At 36.3% G+C, this 15,841-nt stretch overlaps 1 protein-coding gene across 7 annotated transcripts in view; it reads right to left on the reverse strand.

Moving 5' to 3' along the window:
- PUM2 (pumilio RNA binding family member 2) overlaps window positions 1-15,841 on the reverse strand; it is a 102,758-nt gene that overhangs the window by 53,283 nt on the left and 33,634 nt on the right. For all 7 annotated transcript variants that reach the window (XM_059405198.1, XM_059405197.1, XM_059405194.1 and 4 more), the window contains 5 exons: window positions 15,524-15,632; window positions 12,054-12,241; window positions 11,321-11,490; window positions 7,887-8,157; window positions 7,538-7,631 (listed from right to left, as the gene is read on the reverse strand). In XM_059405198.1, coding sequence (XP_059261181.1) covers window positions 7,538-7,631; window positions 7,887-8,157; window positions 11,321-11,490; window positions 12,054-12,241; window positions 15,524-15,632 — 832 coding nt within the window. The remainder of the gene's footprint in view (window positions 1-7,537; window positions 7,632-7,886; window positions 8,158-11,320; window positions 11,491-12,053; window positions 12,242-15,523; window positions 15,633-15,841) is intronic.

The raw sequence follows: 15,841 nt of genomic DNA on the forward strand, positions 1-15,841 counted from the left end.
ACTGCTGGTATCAAGGAATCACTGTGTGTAATATTTACCATAAGGTACTACCAGAGGCGTGTCTTTTGGAAAATAATGGAGACGAGTTGAAGGTGAGGAGATAATAAAAGGGGCGTGTTAAAAGTAATCAAAAAGGTTCAATTTTAAAATATGATTAATGGGGTACCTGACTGACTCAGCTGGTAAAGCATATGACTCCTGATCTTGGGGTTATTGAGTTTGAGCCCCACGTTGGGTGAGGACATTACTTAAAAAGAAAAACTATTTTTATTTTTTTCAAGATTTTATTTATTTGTTAGAGGGAGAGTGATAGCAAGCACAAGCAGGGGGAGTGGCAGGCAGAGGGAGAAGCAGGCTTCCTGCAAAGAGCCAGATAATAGGACTCAATGCCAGGACCTGGGATCACTACCTGAGCCTAAAGCAGACACTTAACCAACTGAGTCACCCAGGTGTCCCAAAAAGAAAATCTTTAAAAATAAATAAATAGGGGTACCTGGGTGGCTCAGGGGGTTAAGCCTCTGCCTTCTGCTCAGATCAGGGTCCTGGGATTGAACCCTCAGAGCCCCCACATCAGGCTCTCTGCACAGCAGGGAGCCTGCTACCCACCACCCCGCACCTGCTTCAGATTTCTCTGTCAAATAAATAAATAAAATCTTTAATAAGTAAGTAAGTATGATTAAGAAGGGGGCATAGGAATATAAAAACATGCGGACATAATTAACTTTATGAAACGTATTTAAAAGAAACACTTATCTTAAAATCTATACCTTAAAATCAAGATTCAGAAACTTCATTCTACATTACAGCAGTTTTTAAATGTTTTGACTGTGACCCACAGTATGAAATATATTTCACATCGACCTGGTGGCCATATATACATATACATCCCACAAAAATCTCAAAAACATTATCCTTATAAAGTTCTACCATAACCTATTTTCTATTTTTTTTTACTTAATTTTCCTTTTCATTAATTTCTATAAATCTATTTCATTTCTAGAAATAGTGGCCATAGCCCATAGCACTGATTTCATGCACAGCCACAAAAAGCCATTTGAAAAATCTGCTTTTAACAGAGGAAGAATCAAAGGGTCCAATAAAAATCCCTGCACTATTTAAAAAATCATTTCCTCAGAATTAGTTCCTTAAGTACACCTGAGGGCAAAGGTTTCAAGATCTCCTTCTGGTTCCTCTACCATAAATTATCTTTGTCACAGTAGAAAACAATGGATGCAATGATATTCATGTCATCTCATACCACTACAAAACCCCAAAACCAAGATGTAATTTTTTTGTATTTCATATTTTGTGATTTTATTTTTCTTTATTTTTTAAATTTATCTGACGGACAGAGATCACAAGCAGGCAGAGAGAGAGGAAGGAAAGCAGGCTCCCCGCTGAGCAGAGAGCCCCATGCGGAGCTCGATCCCAGGACCCTGGGATCATGACCTGAGCCAAAAGCAGAGGCCTTAACCCACTGAGCCACCCAGGTACCCCTATTTCATGATTTTTTTTAAAAAAGATTTTATTTATTTATTTGACAGACAGAGATCACAAGTAGGCAGAGAGGCAGGCAGAGAGAAAGGAGGAAGCAGGCTCCCCACTGAGCAGAGAGCCCGATGTGGGGCTCGATCCCAAGACCCTGGGATCATGACCTGAGCCGAAGGCAGAGGTTTTAACCCACTGAACCACCCAGGCGCCCTTAGAAATAATTTTAACATAGCTTTCTCTACATTTATGTTAGATGTGAAATTTCAGATAGCTGAAAAACAAGGAATTAGTTCTACCTAACGGATACATATTGAACCTTCCACTGAAAGAAGTTTCTTACTTGTTTTAAGCTCACGATTCATTTAAGAAATATTTGCAACGTACTAGACATCAAATATGCTTGTGTATTACATAAATACATACTTATTTATGTTTGCACATATATATACACAAATGTGTTTGTATCTGCGTGTTTATACATGCACACAAATAAAAACATACGTCCTTCTACATTTTTAAATGCACACAAAGACATTTTATACTGTAGACTATAATGATACTTTAATATGTTTTCACTTGCCAATTAACCACAGATCCCTTTCTATGTCAACAGATAATCTAGGCCACCTGGGTGGCTCAGATGGTTAAACGTTTGTATTCTGCTCAGTTCATGATCCTGGGGTCCTGGGCTGGGGCCCCACATTGGGCTCCCTGCTCAGAGGAGAGCCTGTTTCTCCTGCTCCTTCTGCTGTTTCCCACCTGCTTGTGCTCTCTGGCTTGCTGTCAAATAAATAAATGAAAATCGTAAAAAAACAACTTTTTTTGTTTGTTTGTTTTAGGGGTGCCTGGGTGGCTCGGTCAGTTGAGTGTCTGGCTTCAGCTCAGAGCATGTTTTTGGAGTTCTGGGATTGAGCCCTGCACTGGACTCTGGGCTAAGAGGCAGGTTTGCTTCTCCCTCTCCCTCTGTGATCTCTTTGGCTCTTTCTAATAAATAAATAAAAAATTTTAAGATAAAGTTCTCTCTCTCTAACAGACAAAGAACTAGAGTCTAAAACAAAAAACTTTTTAAAATAAAGATTTTATTCATTTATTTAAGAGAGAGTGGGGTGTGGAGGGGCAGAGGGAGAGGGACAAGAAGACTCCCAACTGACAGGAAGCCCAATGTGGGGCTCAATCCCAGAACCCCGAGGATCATGACCTGAGCCAAAGGCAGATACTTAACCGGCTAAGCCACCGAGGCTCATTCTCATTTAAATTTTATATCTACCAGGAAGAGGACCCACTTATCTCCAAGCTATTTTTCAAATACATTCTTTTATTAATTTGAGATGTCAATTAAAATTAAAATCTACCAGGATGCCTGCGTGGCTCTGTGGGTTAAGCCTCTGCCTTCGGCTCAGGTCATGATCTTGGGGTCTTGGGATCGAGCCCCGCATTGGGCTCTCTGCTCTGTGGGGAGCCTGCTTTCTTCTCTCTCTCTGCCTACTTGTGCTGTCAAATAAATAAAATTTAAAAAAATTAAAATCTACCCTGCACACTAAACAGACACCCTTGCACATGTGTCTACTGTGAAGTGTTCTTTTCTGTTATCTACTTGTATATACCTAGGTCAGTACCACACTGTTTCAATCACTGAAAACAGTAACTTCTGACATATGGTTGAGTAGGTCCCCTTATTTCACTTTAGTTTTCCATTAATTTTCTTGTTTTACTTTTCTAAGACAAACATCAAAAACAAATTTTAAAGTTCCAAAAAAATCCTACTGGGATTCCAACCAAGAATACATTAAATCTACAAATTAATTTAGATGAAGGGACATCAAAACTATAAAGTTTTGAGTTTTCTTCAAAGGTCTTTGTCCACGTTTATTCGAGACTTCAGGAAAAGGTATAGTCAGCTATGCTTTGCACATCTTTAGTTACTACTGACTCCAATCCTTAGCTTCTAGTTTCTCTGTCTCTGCTAAGTACTGATCATTTTGATCATTTTGGGTTTAGTGTTCTTGGAGATTTCCTAAGTTTTCATTCTCCAGTACATTTCATCCTACGTGACAGCTACTCAATAATGAAGCCCACCTAGGTCTTTTTACTTACAAGACTCTGAAATGGCTGATTTTCACACCATTTCGTTGTTTCAAGACTGCTGATTTTTGATGGCTTTAAGTTCTTTATCTCCTAAGATTATGAATCACCTTTGAAAGTTCTTTCCGAAACTTTAAGGTTCCCTTATTTCTACATTGTGGGTGTAAATTCTACTGTTTGTTACACAACTGGCTGCTTTCTGGCTCATCTTTCTTGTTTGCACTGTGAATTTTGTTTGCAATACTACTGGAGAAATTCTCTTATGCTCACCTGTGCATCAGGTGGTATCAAGATTGCCAACTACACATCATGAAGTCTCCAAACCAAGTCTTACTTATATTTGTGACCTGGGTGCTCTTACTATACCCATGGTTAGCATGACTCAAACTGCAATCCCGGTGTGTGTAGGCCCTCTATTTATTTGCCCCCTACAGCCCTCTGCAGGCTATACAGTTTATTTCAATTTTACTCACAATTTCCTATACTACAAAATTTCCAAACCACCTCAACAATCCCTTTTCTTTTCTCTTTCTCTCCCTTCTCAGTGTAGATAGCTATTTAGGAAAAAATAAAAATATACTATATTTAAAATTATCTCTTTCTGGCCCAGTCCAGGATGCTACCAATTTTTAGATAAACTAAGAACAGTTTTAACATTTTTAGTAGTTGAAAATAATAATAGTTATTATTAACACATGAAAATTATGTAAAATTCAAATTACAGTGTCCATGGTAGAATTTTATAGGAATACGGCTATACTCATTTCTATGTCATTTAAGGTTGTTTTTGTGCTCTAACACAAGAGTTGAGTAGTTGTGACTGAAACCATATAGTTTCCAAAATTATAATATTTACTATCTGCGCCTTTATAAAAAAGTTTGTCAATCCCCACTCTAGAAGAATCTTCTAGAGCCACACTGTCTATTACGTTAAAACCACATATAGCTACAGAGTATTTGAAATGTGATTAGTCTATTGAGATCAGCTTAAAGTGGAAAAATCCATACCTAATTTGAAAAGCTTCATATGAAGAATTTAAATTTCTCAATAGTAAGTTATATACTGGTCACATTTAGAATGACATTTTTTTATATAATGGGTTAAATAGACTATTCAAATTAATTTCACCTATTTCCTTTTAGTTTTTAAAAATGTGGCTACAAAAGAATTTAAAATTCTATGTGGCACACATTACATTTCTATTGTACAATGCTGTTCCAAAACGGGCTTTCAGCCAGACAAGAGATGACTAGGCAAACTTGGATACTAAGACTGATGGTCAACAATCAATATATTTAACTATGGAACAAAGACTAAAAGGTGGAGTCAATTTTGTAAAGTATGCTTAGAAATAGTTCCATTTTTATTCAGGTTTTCAAATTTATGTGCATGGTTTCCCAGATGGCTTCACAAAGTTCTGCCAAGACTTAAAGACAACAGGAGTCCAATGTTACTTGAAATACTCTAAGGTATTCAAAGGGGAAATAGTTCTAAATTCTTTTCATGCAGTGATTATATTCCAGAATCTGAGAAAAATATAAAATATGCAAACTTAAGGATTAATTTTATGTACACATTACTGATACAAACATCCTAAATAAAACATGAGCAAACTAAAAGAGCTCATTAAGAGATTATATGCATTTTTTATTCCATGAACACAAGAATGATTCAATTAGAAAATACTTATAAACTTTAATATCTGCTATAACCAAGAGCTTCCATAGATACCAATTTAAAGATTTAATAAAAGACAGAAGGCCATTTACAAGGTCAGCAAAAGACAAAATACCTAAAAACATACTTATCAAGAAATATGCAAACGTAGGTGATAAAAACTTTAAAGTACTGATAAACAACACAAAAGCAGATTTAACAAAAGTAAAGATACACCATGTCCTGGTTTATTAATTAATGTAATAACAAAGTAGATTTTCTAGAAGTTAATTTAAAATTTAAACCCAATCTCTGGAAGTAAATAAATAAGCAAATTACTAAAATGCATATAAGAAGGCAATTAACAAAAGAAAATGTAAAACTTCAAAAAGGCAGAGCAATGGGTATACTAGCCTGTCACATATTAAAACATACCATAAAGCCTCAAGAAATAAAAAAGGGTTATACCATCTGTATAGAAAACAGGAATCACTACTCTTTTTTTTTTTAAAGATTTTTTAAATTTATTTGACAGAGATAGAGATCACAAGTAGACAGAGAGGCAGAGAGAGAGGTGGAAGCAGACTCCTTGCTGAACAGAGCGCCCCACAATGCAGGGCTGGATCCCAGGACCTTGAGACCATGACCTGAGCCGAAGGTAGAGGCTTTAAACCACTGAGCCACCCAGGTGCCCCACTACTCTTTTTTCTTAATTTTTTTTTACTTATTTCAAAGAGAGAGAGAGCACCCACACATGCACGCACAAGCAGGGTGAGAGAACCCTAAACTGACTCAGTGCTGAGCCCTCTAAGGGGCTCAATCTCATCACCTTGAGAGCATGACCTGAGCCTAAATCAAGAGTCAGATGATTAAGTGACTGAACCACCCAGATGCCGCCTGAATCACTACATTTCTAATGAGGAGGACTTAAGTATAGGAATAAAGGAAGCTGGGGGCAAAGAATGTATGCTGCTATTAGAAACCATCCAGAAGGGGTGCCTAGGTGGCTCAGTGGGTTAAAGCCTCTGCCTTCAGCTCTGGTCATGATCCCAGGGTCCTGGATTAGAGCCCTGCACTTGGCTCTCTGCTTAGCCAGAGAACCCGCTTCCTCCTCTCTCTCTGCCTGCCTCTCTGCCTACTTGTGATCTCTATCTGTCAAATAAATAAATAAAATCTTAAAAAGAAAAAGAAAAAGAAAAGAAAAGAAAGAAACCATCTAGAAACGTGTGGTCACCTTTGATTAAAACCAAAAATAAAACAGGGACCTAGGAGACCTTCTTGGATTGACAAAGAACAATACAAAGATAAGAGAAGAGAATCAACTTAGTTTCTATCACCTCCCCCCACCTTGCCCCCAGCCTGCTTCCATAGATGATGTGGAATACAGTCACACCTTCTCCAATAAGAAAATAAATTAAGATAAGCTAAAATCAGGCATAAAAACAGGTATGTAAATCTACACGTGATAACACTACATATATATATACATTTACCAATGTCATATTCCTGGTTTTGGTACTATACTATAATTATGTAAGATGTAGCCATATAGGGAAAGCTGGTGGGGAACCTCTCTGTACTCTCCTTGCCAACTCCATGTGAATCTATAATTATTTCAAAAAAAAAAGTAAAAACACAAACATAAAACCCCAACATGGACAACATGTACCAATGCTTTAGCAGTAACAAATGCATAATTACAGTAATTCACATTGAAAGCTAATGGCCAAAGACCCAAATAACTTAATGAAGAAAACATTTTAAGGAAATTTCCTGGGAATGTAATTCTTTAAAATAAACATTTTGGGGGCGCCTGGGTGGCTCAGGTGTTAAGAGTCTGCCTTAGGCTGGGGTCCTGATCCCAGGGTCCTGGAATCAAGCCCCGCATTGGGCTCCCTTCTCAGTGGGAAGCCTGCTTCTCCCTCTCCCACTCCCCCTGCTTGTGTTCCTCTCTCGCATGTCTCTGTCAAATAAATAAATAAATCTTAAAAAAATAAATATTGATTGATAATAGACCTACATTTGAACTTTCAAGTGTCTGACTCAACTTCACACTGAGAAAAAAACTTATGTGCTGACAGCTTTCATCAAGTTATACAGATTTTCATTTCATCAAGGATACAATAATCAGAAATGGTTCTTTCTTAGTTAATCTTTATTTTTGCCATGTAATTAATTACTCTTTGATCTCAATGAGATGTTTTGAAACATCACGACGTAACACCATTCAATAAAAGAAAACTGAAGCGTTCTAATTAACACTAACACAAGACTTTCTAACAGTCTCATCAAAGTGGTTGGACTCACCTATATGCGGCTGCTGCGCTGCAGCTAACGCATACTGCTGCTGCTGAGCTGCAGTTAACTGCTGAACTGTTAACGCATTAGTCCTCTGAAAGAGCTATTAGAGAAAATATTTAATACCAAGATTAGTCTCAAAGCATTTCATTTCTATTTAGAAAGCTGTGAATAGTGTATTTTAACACTGATCTCAATCACTTTCTCAACCATAAAAACATTTTATTTCTAAAACATCAAGTATTTAAGAATACTCCTGTTATTCAGGTCAATGCACTTCAGGCTATACCAACACACAGTTCAGGCTACGCCAACACACAGTTAAGAGGAGCTTCTTTAAAGGAGGGTCACACTTTACCTGCTGCTGGGAATTGTAGTCAAAAAGGCCTACAGTAGCTCCTGAAGAGTCCATGGGTACCTGATTACCAGGATAGTCAAACTGTAAGGAATCCAGACCAACTTGTTCCATGGCATCCAGATTCTGAGTTTCAGGATTTGAAAATTCTTCAACAAGTGGTTTATTAGCTGTAGGATTAGGAAGAGGCCCCAATCCTTCTGGGGGATTAGTACTGGGGCCCAGGCGCTCAACTACTTCAGTTGGAGAGGCTTGACGACTTCCAGGAGTACGACTATATAAAGAAAACAGAAAGGCTTTATGAGTAAAAGTAGTCAGTCAGTCACAGTTGGAATGGAAAAGTAAGAAAATCATGAAAACCAAATGGTGGTAAAATACAGAGGGCAAATCAGGCACACCAGGTCACTAACGTACTCCACTTCAGCATTTTTTTCTAATTTAACTTCCTCTTAAGAACAGACATGGTTTTGCTTTGTTCACACTACTAACGATCACTCTCCCTAATTTGAATAGCATAAAGATGTAACTCAATTTTACACTTAAGAAAATTGGCCAATATCACAATTTAGGCTTAGACTACCTGAAACTTTTTTCAAATCAGACAAAATGAATGGTAAGTTTGAATAGCAGACTATCAAGTGACAAATATGGGAAGACGCAAAACCAAAACCCATCTACCACACTTCCGGTCTTCTCCACCAGCATAAAATTATGCCACGATATCCTGCTTAATAATGGTTCAGAAAAAAAACAAAACTGGCCATAAAGGATGGCTTTCATGACTTTAGAGTGTAAAATGAGATACAATGCAAAAGGACATGAACTAAGATGAAGGCTGACTCCAGTCTGTCTTTAAATAGGATTTTGAGCATATCATTTCATCTTCCAGGCCTTAGTTTCTTAAATGAGACTAGAGACATAACCTTCTTGTGCTTATTGTTTCAAGTAAGGGCAAAAAAAGGAAGTGTGAAAAGCCTCTATGACAACTTTCCAAAAACCATCTTTATCCACAAAAATGTTACAGTTTAAATCATCAGGAAGAGGGGCGCCTGGGGGCTCAGACATCTGCCTTTGGCTCAGGTCATGATCCCGGGGTCCTGGGATAGGGCCCCAAGTTGAGCTCCATGCTCAGTGGGGAGCCTGCTTCTCCCCTCCCACTCCCCCAGCTTGTGTTCCTGGTCTCTATCAACTAGGTTAATAAAATCTTTACAAAACAAACAAACAAACAAACAAACAAAAAACCACGACAAAAACAACAACAACAAAAAAAACCAGAAATAGAAATTTATAACATATTTACCAAGAATTAAGTATGTATAACAATAGAAAAGAGTATACTTCATATTAAAACAGCAATTTCCCCTACTAACAAGCCTTTTTAATTTTCTCAAAAAATTTATTGAGCACCGGCTTTTCCCTTTTTATCAACATCTTTCATGGTCTAAAGCTTATTTTTACTTTATGCCTAGACATAATCTATCCTCATTTACAGTGTATTTTCTTCTGCAGAAATATTTTAGGCAAGATCTTTTCCGTCACAAGAAGTAAGTTTGTTCTGAGAACATGAGCTCACAGTATATGCAAACATTAAGTACATTAAGTAAGGAACAGTAACTATTTCACCTGGCTTTCAGGGCCAGTTGTTAACACTTATGTAACTCTTCCCCCATGTTCAGAAGCTTCACATCGAGATAAATTTCCTAACATGCAAGGAACATTTTACAAAGTCATTACTTAACAAAATTACTTAATTTTAAGAATTGGTTTCCAGGTATTTAGGTGAACTTACATTTTATTTAAAAATCAACCACTATCCTTGCAATATTTAGAAGAAATTTCTAATTCCTTTCCCATTTTAACCATACCTAATTTTTCATGTGAATATTTGAAGGTTTTTCTTTCAAAATATATATATGGGAAGGGAAAAAAAACCTAAAAGGTTCTTCTTTAATTTTAAAATAAAGCTTGCTATAGTTCTTCACTTCCTTTCAGTTCTACACTCCAGTGATTATATACTGATGCTGTATCAATTAATGTACAGATTAGTGATATGTTAGCATATATGGTCAATATGGCCACAGCTATTAGCCCAAAACATTTTTACCCTATCAAGCACAATACTACATCTAGAATATTTCACAAACAACTTTAAATGCATACCCCAAACTTAGTGGAGTAAAATTGGAATGCTAATAAATGTAGTAAAGTTCGTATTATGGAGAAGCATAGCCTTTCAAACAAACAACTCTAATATAGCAATAAATAGAGGATATAACAGAAAAAAGGCATTGCGCTACTAAGTGGTGCTATTTTCTTGCTATAGTTAATGGTGTATTAACACTTCAATTATAAATGCATACTGTGAAGGGCTCATAAACTCAGTTTTAAATATATGCCCTTGACTAAAACTTAAGATTAGGTAATTGCAGAAAAGTAAAATCAGGGTAAGGTTCTAAAACAAATTGAAAAACATTAAAATGTATTTCTTATCAAAGAGGTTTACTGGTTTTGGATGCTTTTTTGCACTTACAACAGACACAAATGGCACTATTTTAAGCAGCATTGTTACTCTGCTTTTGATAATTAAAGGCAATAAATTTAAAAGCATACCATCCACATATATGGTTATACTCAGTTAACTGAGATTCCATGGTTCACAGGATCTCAATGAAACAGCTCATTTTTCAGGTATAAGCCCCAAAGCATCTGACTATTGAAGTGTAAAATGTAGGAATTCAGTATGAAGAAAACAACTCCCTATTATCTAGGTAAATGTATACTGCCTAATCTGAGATCAAAGCTAGAAGAAAAGACATTTAACTGCCATAAAGAAACAACTGAAACGTTACAACTTAAAGAATTCTAAGCGCAAAGCTAACTTTTTAAAGTCTCGAATATGTTCCTTACCTCCTAAATTCAGGAATATTAAGTATTACCATAAATTCTAATAATGGAACACTAATAAGGAAGGTCACAGCTCCTGAAATAATATTTCCTCATTTCTGAGATTAGGAGTTAGATTGGGTGGGGGATACAATACAGGGATAGAAGGAAGAGGAAACTCCACAGAAAGCTGCTCAAGAGCAACCCCAAAGGAGTCTGCCAAGAAAAAACAGATTAAGCCTAAAATTCACTAAATTTTAGCAGGGAGGAAAAAGTTAAAATTTAGACTATCATGTTAGCAGAAAGATAACAGCAACTTCTAACATTACTCCTTTAAAGAAATGCACGGTTTGAGACTATTTTGAGGAATTTTTTTTTTTAATGGTGCATAATCAACTAATACTCCTTATGAAAAAAATAAATCTACTAGATTAACACAAGATACAAAGGGAAATAAAATAAACCAAAATTGGAAAATATCTAAATCAATCACATCAACTACTAGTACCATCCCTGAAGATATGCTTTTCTTCTTGAGAAAGTTAAAGTCTTACTTAAAATCTTTGCAATCGGCATCCATTCCATTTGGCAAACCTCTGCCATTTATTTTAGAATCATCATCATCTCCTTGTTTAAGATCTCTGTTTTGGTCCTCCTCAAATGGAGAAGCCTTGCCTTTTTGATCTCCTTTCTCAGGTCCATCTGTTTCAGCATCTCTAGTGCCCTGAGGAAAAAGAATCTGTTTGATTCTGAATATTTAATAGAACACAAAAAAAGGCACCATAAGGTGACCTAAAACTACACTATAGTGCATGTAAACAATAAAAGCATTGAATCTTATTTTAATGTTGTAATCAACTAATTTATCAAAGGCCAAAAAACTGCGCACAAAACAGTGATTTATAACAGAAGGGCTAAGGCAACCTTAACTATAGCGGTGCTGGAAAAGCAGTAACACCACAGACAAGATTAAAATTCTACTTAAGGCATATGATTTTGTTTAGTTACTTCCACATGAAGCACTACCATGAATAAACAACTGTAATCTTGCAAATTATGTTTCTTAACTAATATGGTTGATATTTGTAACATGGCTAAAAGATTATATTCCCATTGGTTCTCTATTTCATGTATTTCAAGAAGTGGCCAAGAGAAGAAAACCAGAGCTCCAACAGCACCAAGATTTCCTTTGCTCTGGGAAGAGCCAAAAAAAAAAAAAAAAAAGGACTTAAAGATAACCAAACAACCAGATTAATTATTAAATATTTCTTTATTCAAAATACTTACAAAAGTCCCCTTCCTAAATCGAGAATCCAATTTATCAGCAGGAGAAGAACTTAATACATATTCTACCATGCTCACACCAAGGCCTCCACTTTCTGATCGCGGAGACAGTATTGCATTTACTTCACTGTTTCCATGAAAACCCTGTCCAGATCTTCTCTGTACCATAATAGGCTGGGACATTGAATGGTCTGTTTGGAAGGAAGAACACAATTATACATTTGTACTTTTAAATTAATCAAAATGTATCTACATAAATTAACATATTAAGGTAAAAAATCAGCATCCTGTTTTATTTTGAATGTTATTATGATCCTGAAAAAAAGCTTTCATACTGCTGAGACTCGCTGGCCTGGGCACACTTCTTGGCAACACAGAAAGCAAGTCATTTGGTTTTAAAAAAAAAAAAAAAGTAAAAAGCTGATTAAGAACTGTCAAACCAGAAAGGTCAATGGAGACAGAAACGTTAACCTGAAGGCTCAGCTGCCAATAGCATCTTGTTAAATGTTAAAGCTTTCTTTTTTTTTTTTTTTTTAAAGATTTTATTTATTTATTTGACAGAAATCACAAGTAGATGGAGAGGCAGGCAAGAGAGAGAGAGAGAGAGAGAGGGAAGCAGGCTCCCTGCCGAGCAGAGAGCCCGATGCAGGACTCGATCCCAGGACCCTGAGATCATGACCTGAGCTGAAGGCAATGGCTTAACCCACTGAGCCACCCAGGCGCCCCAATGTTAAAGCTTTCTTAATGATTCATTATAATTCAAACCAAAAATCTTTAGAAGTGAAACCTAGAAGAATAAAAGTAACTCCTAAACTGGCAGGGGCACACCTCAAGCTCATAGTTATATATACTGGATGGATTCAGAACACATGGCTGTACAACTATAAACACAAACAAGTTTGGAAAAAAATCAGTCAATATCAGAGAATTTCTATTCTTGGTGTAAAAACTGTCACCTAAACATTATTTTTAGAAGTCCCTTCTAGGGGCTCCTGGGTGGCTCAGTTGGTTAAGCATCGGGTCTTCAGCTCAAGTCATGATCCCAGAGCCCTGGGATCAAGCACCACATTGGGCTCCCTGCTTGACAGGAAGCCTTCTTCTCCTTTCCCTTTGCCTGCAGCTCCCCCAGCTTGCTCTCTCTCAAATAAATAAAATCTTTTAAAATAAATAAATAAATAAAAGTCCCTCCCAGCTTAAAGGTTTTCATTTTTAACAAAAAAATTATTCCTCTGGTATGAATACCTTTCTATACATTTTGTACGCTTTTTTAAAAATTTAACATATAATGCATTATTAGCCCCAGGGGTACAAGTCTGTGAATTGTCAGGCTTATACACTTCCCAGCACTCACCATAACACATACCTTCCCCAATGTCCATAACCCAACTACCCTCTCCCTACCTACCCCCACCAACCCTCAGTTTGTTTTGTGAGATTAAGAGTCTCTTATGGAGGGCCACCTGGGTGGCTCAGTTGGTTAAGCATTGGCCTTCGGCTCAGGTCATGATCCCAGGGTCTTGGGATCACAGCCGGCATCAGGCTTTCTGCTCGGCAGGGAGCCTGCTTCTCCCTCTCTCTCTGCCAGCCTCTCTGCCTACTTGTGATTTCTTTCTCTCTCTCAAATAAATAAATAAAAATCTTTTAATAAAAACAAAGTCTCTTATGGTTTGTCTCCCTCCTAATCCCATCTTGTTTCATTTTTTCCCTTCTCTACCCTCCTAAGCCCCCCACTTTGCCTCCCTTTTCTACATTTTTATAACAAGAAGAAAAAAAACAATGTTTAAGATTAGAGAACAAATGGAATACAAATATAAAATATTTGAGGCAACATTCAAATAGACTTACCAAAAAAAAATTTTTTAAGGCACCAGTAAGCTAACTCTGGTTCATTTGTTATCACATCTAATACTCAATATTAAGTCTAGTCCTTAAGAGGCTGAACTATCACAGTGGTACTCAGTCATCATTTCATTAACCCTATGTTTTTAAGTGACTACTACTTTTTTAAGGCATATTAAAACATTTCCATTGTAGTACCTTTATCCACAAGGGATTAGTCATTATTATATTTCATTCAATCATTCACCCCATTCATTAATATACTTCAAATGTTGGTTTATAGTCTCTTGTATGCTGGGCATTGTACTATGTATGGGGAATCCAAGAAAAAGACAGTTCCTGCCCTCAAAGAGATCACGGGTTTAATATAAGGCAATCATAAAAGAGTAAAAGTGCATCATTAAAAATGATCCAGGATACTATGGAAACAGAAATAAGGGGCATTAATCCTTCCCAGTGTTAGAGTGAATTCCAAAGGAAGTGATATGAAGGGTAAAGAGTTAAAGTGAGCAAAAAAACAGATGAACATGAGGGTGAAAAGGTAACTTCGGCTAGAGAAACTAACTATATGATAAAGTCTCTTGCAGTCATGGAAACACTCTTCTTTAGAACAATTCCTCTAGAACAAGGGATATCTTACTCATATCTGTACATACTTGGCATTCAATAAATGTTTGTTCTATAAACAAAATAACTTATTTTTTATTCATTCCTAACTTCCTCATATCTCTGGGTAAAGACTAATATTTATCTTTAAAATTTTATCCCTACAACTAAAAAAAGTTAAGTTACAAAAGGAAGTGGCACAAGAAATTCAAAATACAAACTTGACACTAAAAGATGTAAGTATGTTGCTTAAATGTTTTATTGCTTGTCCTCCAAATATAACATACCAAAAATACTTCCCAACCATTCATCTTAGAAATAATCTCTCATTACCATGTTGTGCTCAAGATGTTTTGCTTCAGATGCTTTAAAAAATAGTTGGTTCTAGTAAATAAAGTAATTAAGCACTCAACCTTCAAAATAAAAATCAAAACATTTCTGCCAGTCAAGTTTTCAAGCACATGTTATTTTATTTTAAAGACTGTATTTGGGACACCTGGGTGGCTCAGTCAGTGAAGTGTATGCCTTCAGCCCAGGTCATGATCTCAGGATCCTGAGACTGAGTCCCACATCAGGCTCCTTGCTCAGTGGGGAGCCTGTTTTCTCTCTGGCTGCAGCTCTCCCTACTTGTTCTCTCTGACAAATAAAAAAAAAAAAAAAAAAAAAAAAAAAAAATCTTAAAAAAAATTAATTAAAAAAAATTTTTTTTATTTATTTTTGAAAGAGAAAGAGAAAGCACAAGGGTAGGGGGGGAGGGCAGAGGGCGAATAAAGAAACACCCAGGTAATTTACACTCAAAATTTAAGGTTAGTTTATCATCCAGTAGTATTTTACTGTGACAAATGCTTCTAATTATCAAGCAGACCATTAGATAAGGGTTAATTTATATTAAAAATATACATTATAATGACTTAAACAATTTTCAACAAAGACATCACAAATTTGCTCTAAATACTGTCTCGGGATAGGCAAGGTTTCAAAAAATTCAAGTCAAGTCGTAATTCTCACACATAACAGCAATAACTTACGAGAAGTTCCCCAGGCAGTCTCTCTCCACTCATCATCCCCAAGAAATATGCCTTTTTGTCCATCTTTTGTTGAATCATCAGGTTCCCAAAACTTTTTGGTAGGCAAAAGCTATTCGGGAGGGAAAAAATATTAATTTAAGTTTCATTCTAATTGCAAATTTATTCTAATTCTACGTGGTTTGTGAAAGCAAACTTACCACCAATATGAAATTAGTTTTCAATACTAAGGAAAATTCAGAGAGAACTATTTTCTATTTTGTTTTGTTAAAAAGAAAATAATCCCAACTTAATGTTTGGGGACTGGCTCTAGTAATTTAA

This window comes from Mustela nigripes, chromosome 7, assembly GCF_022355385.1.
Source record: "Mustela nigripes isolate SB6536 chromosome 7, MUSNIG.SB6536, whole genome shotgun sequence".
NCBI lineage: Eukaryota > Metazoa > Chordata > Mammalia > Carnivora > Mustelidae > Mustela > Mustela nigripes.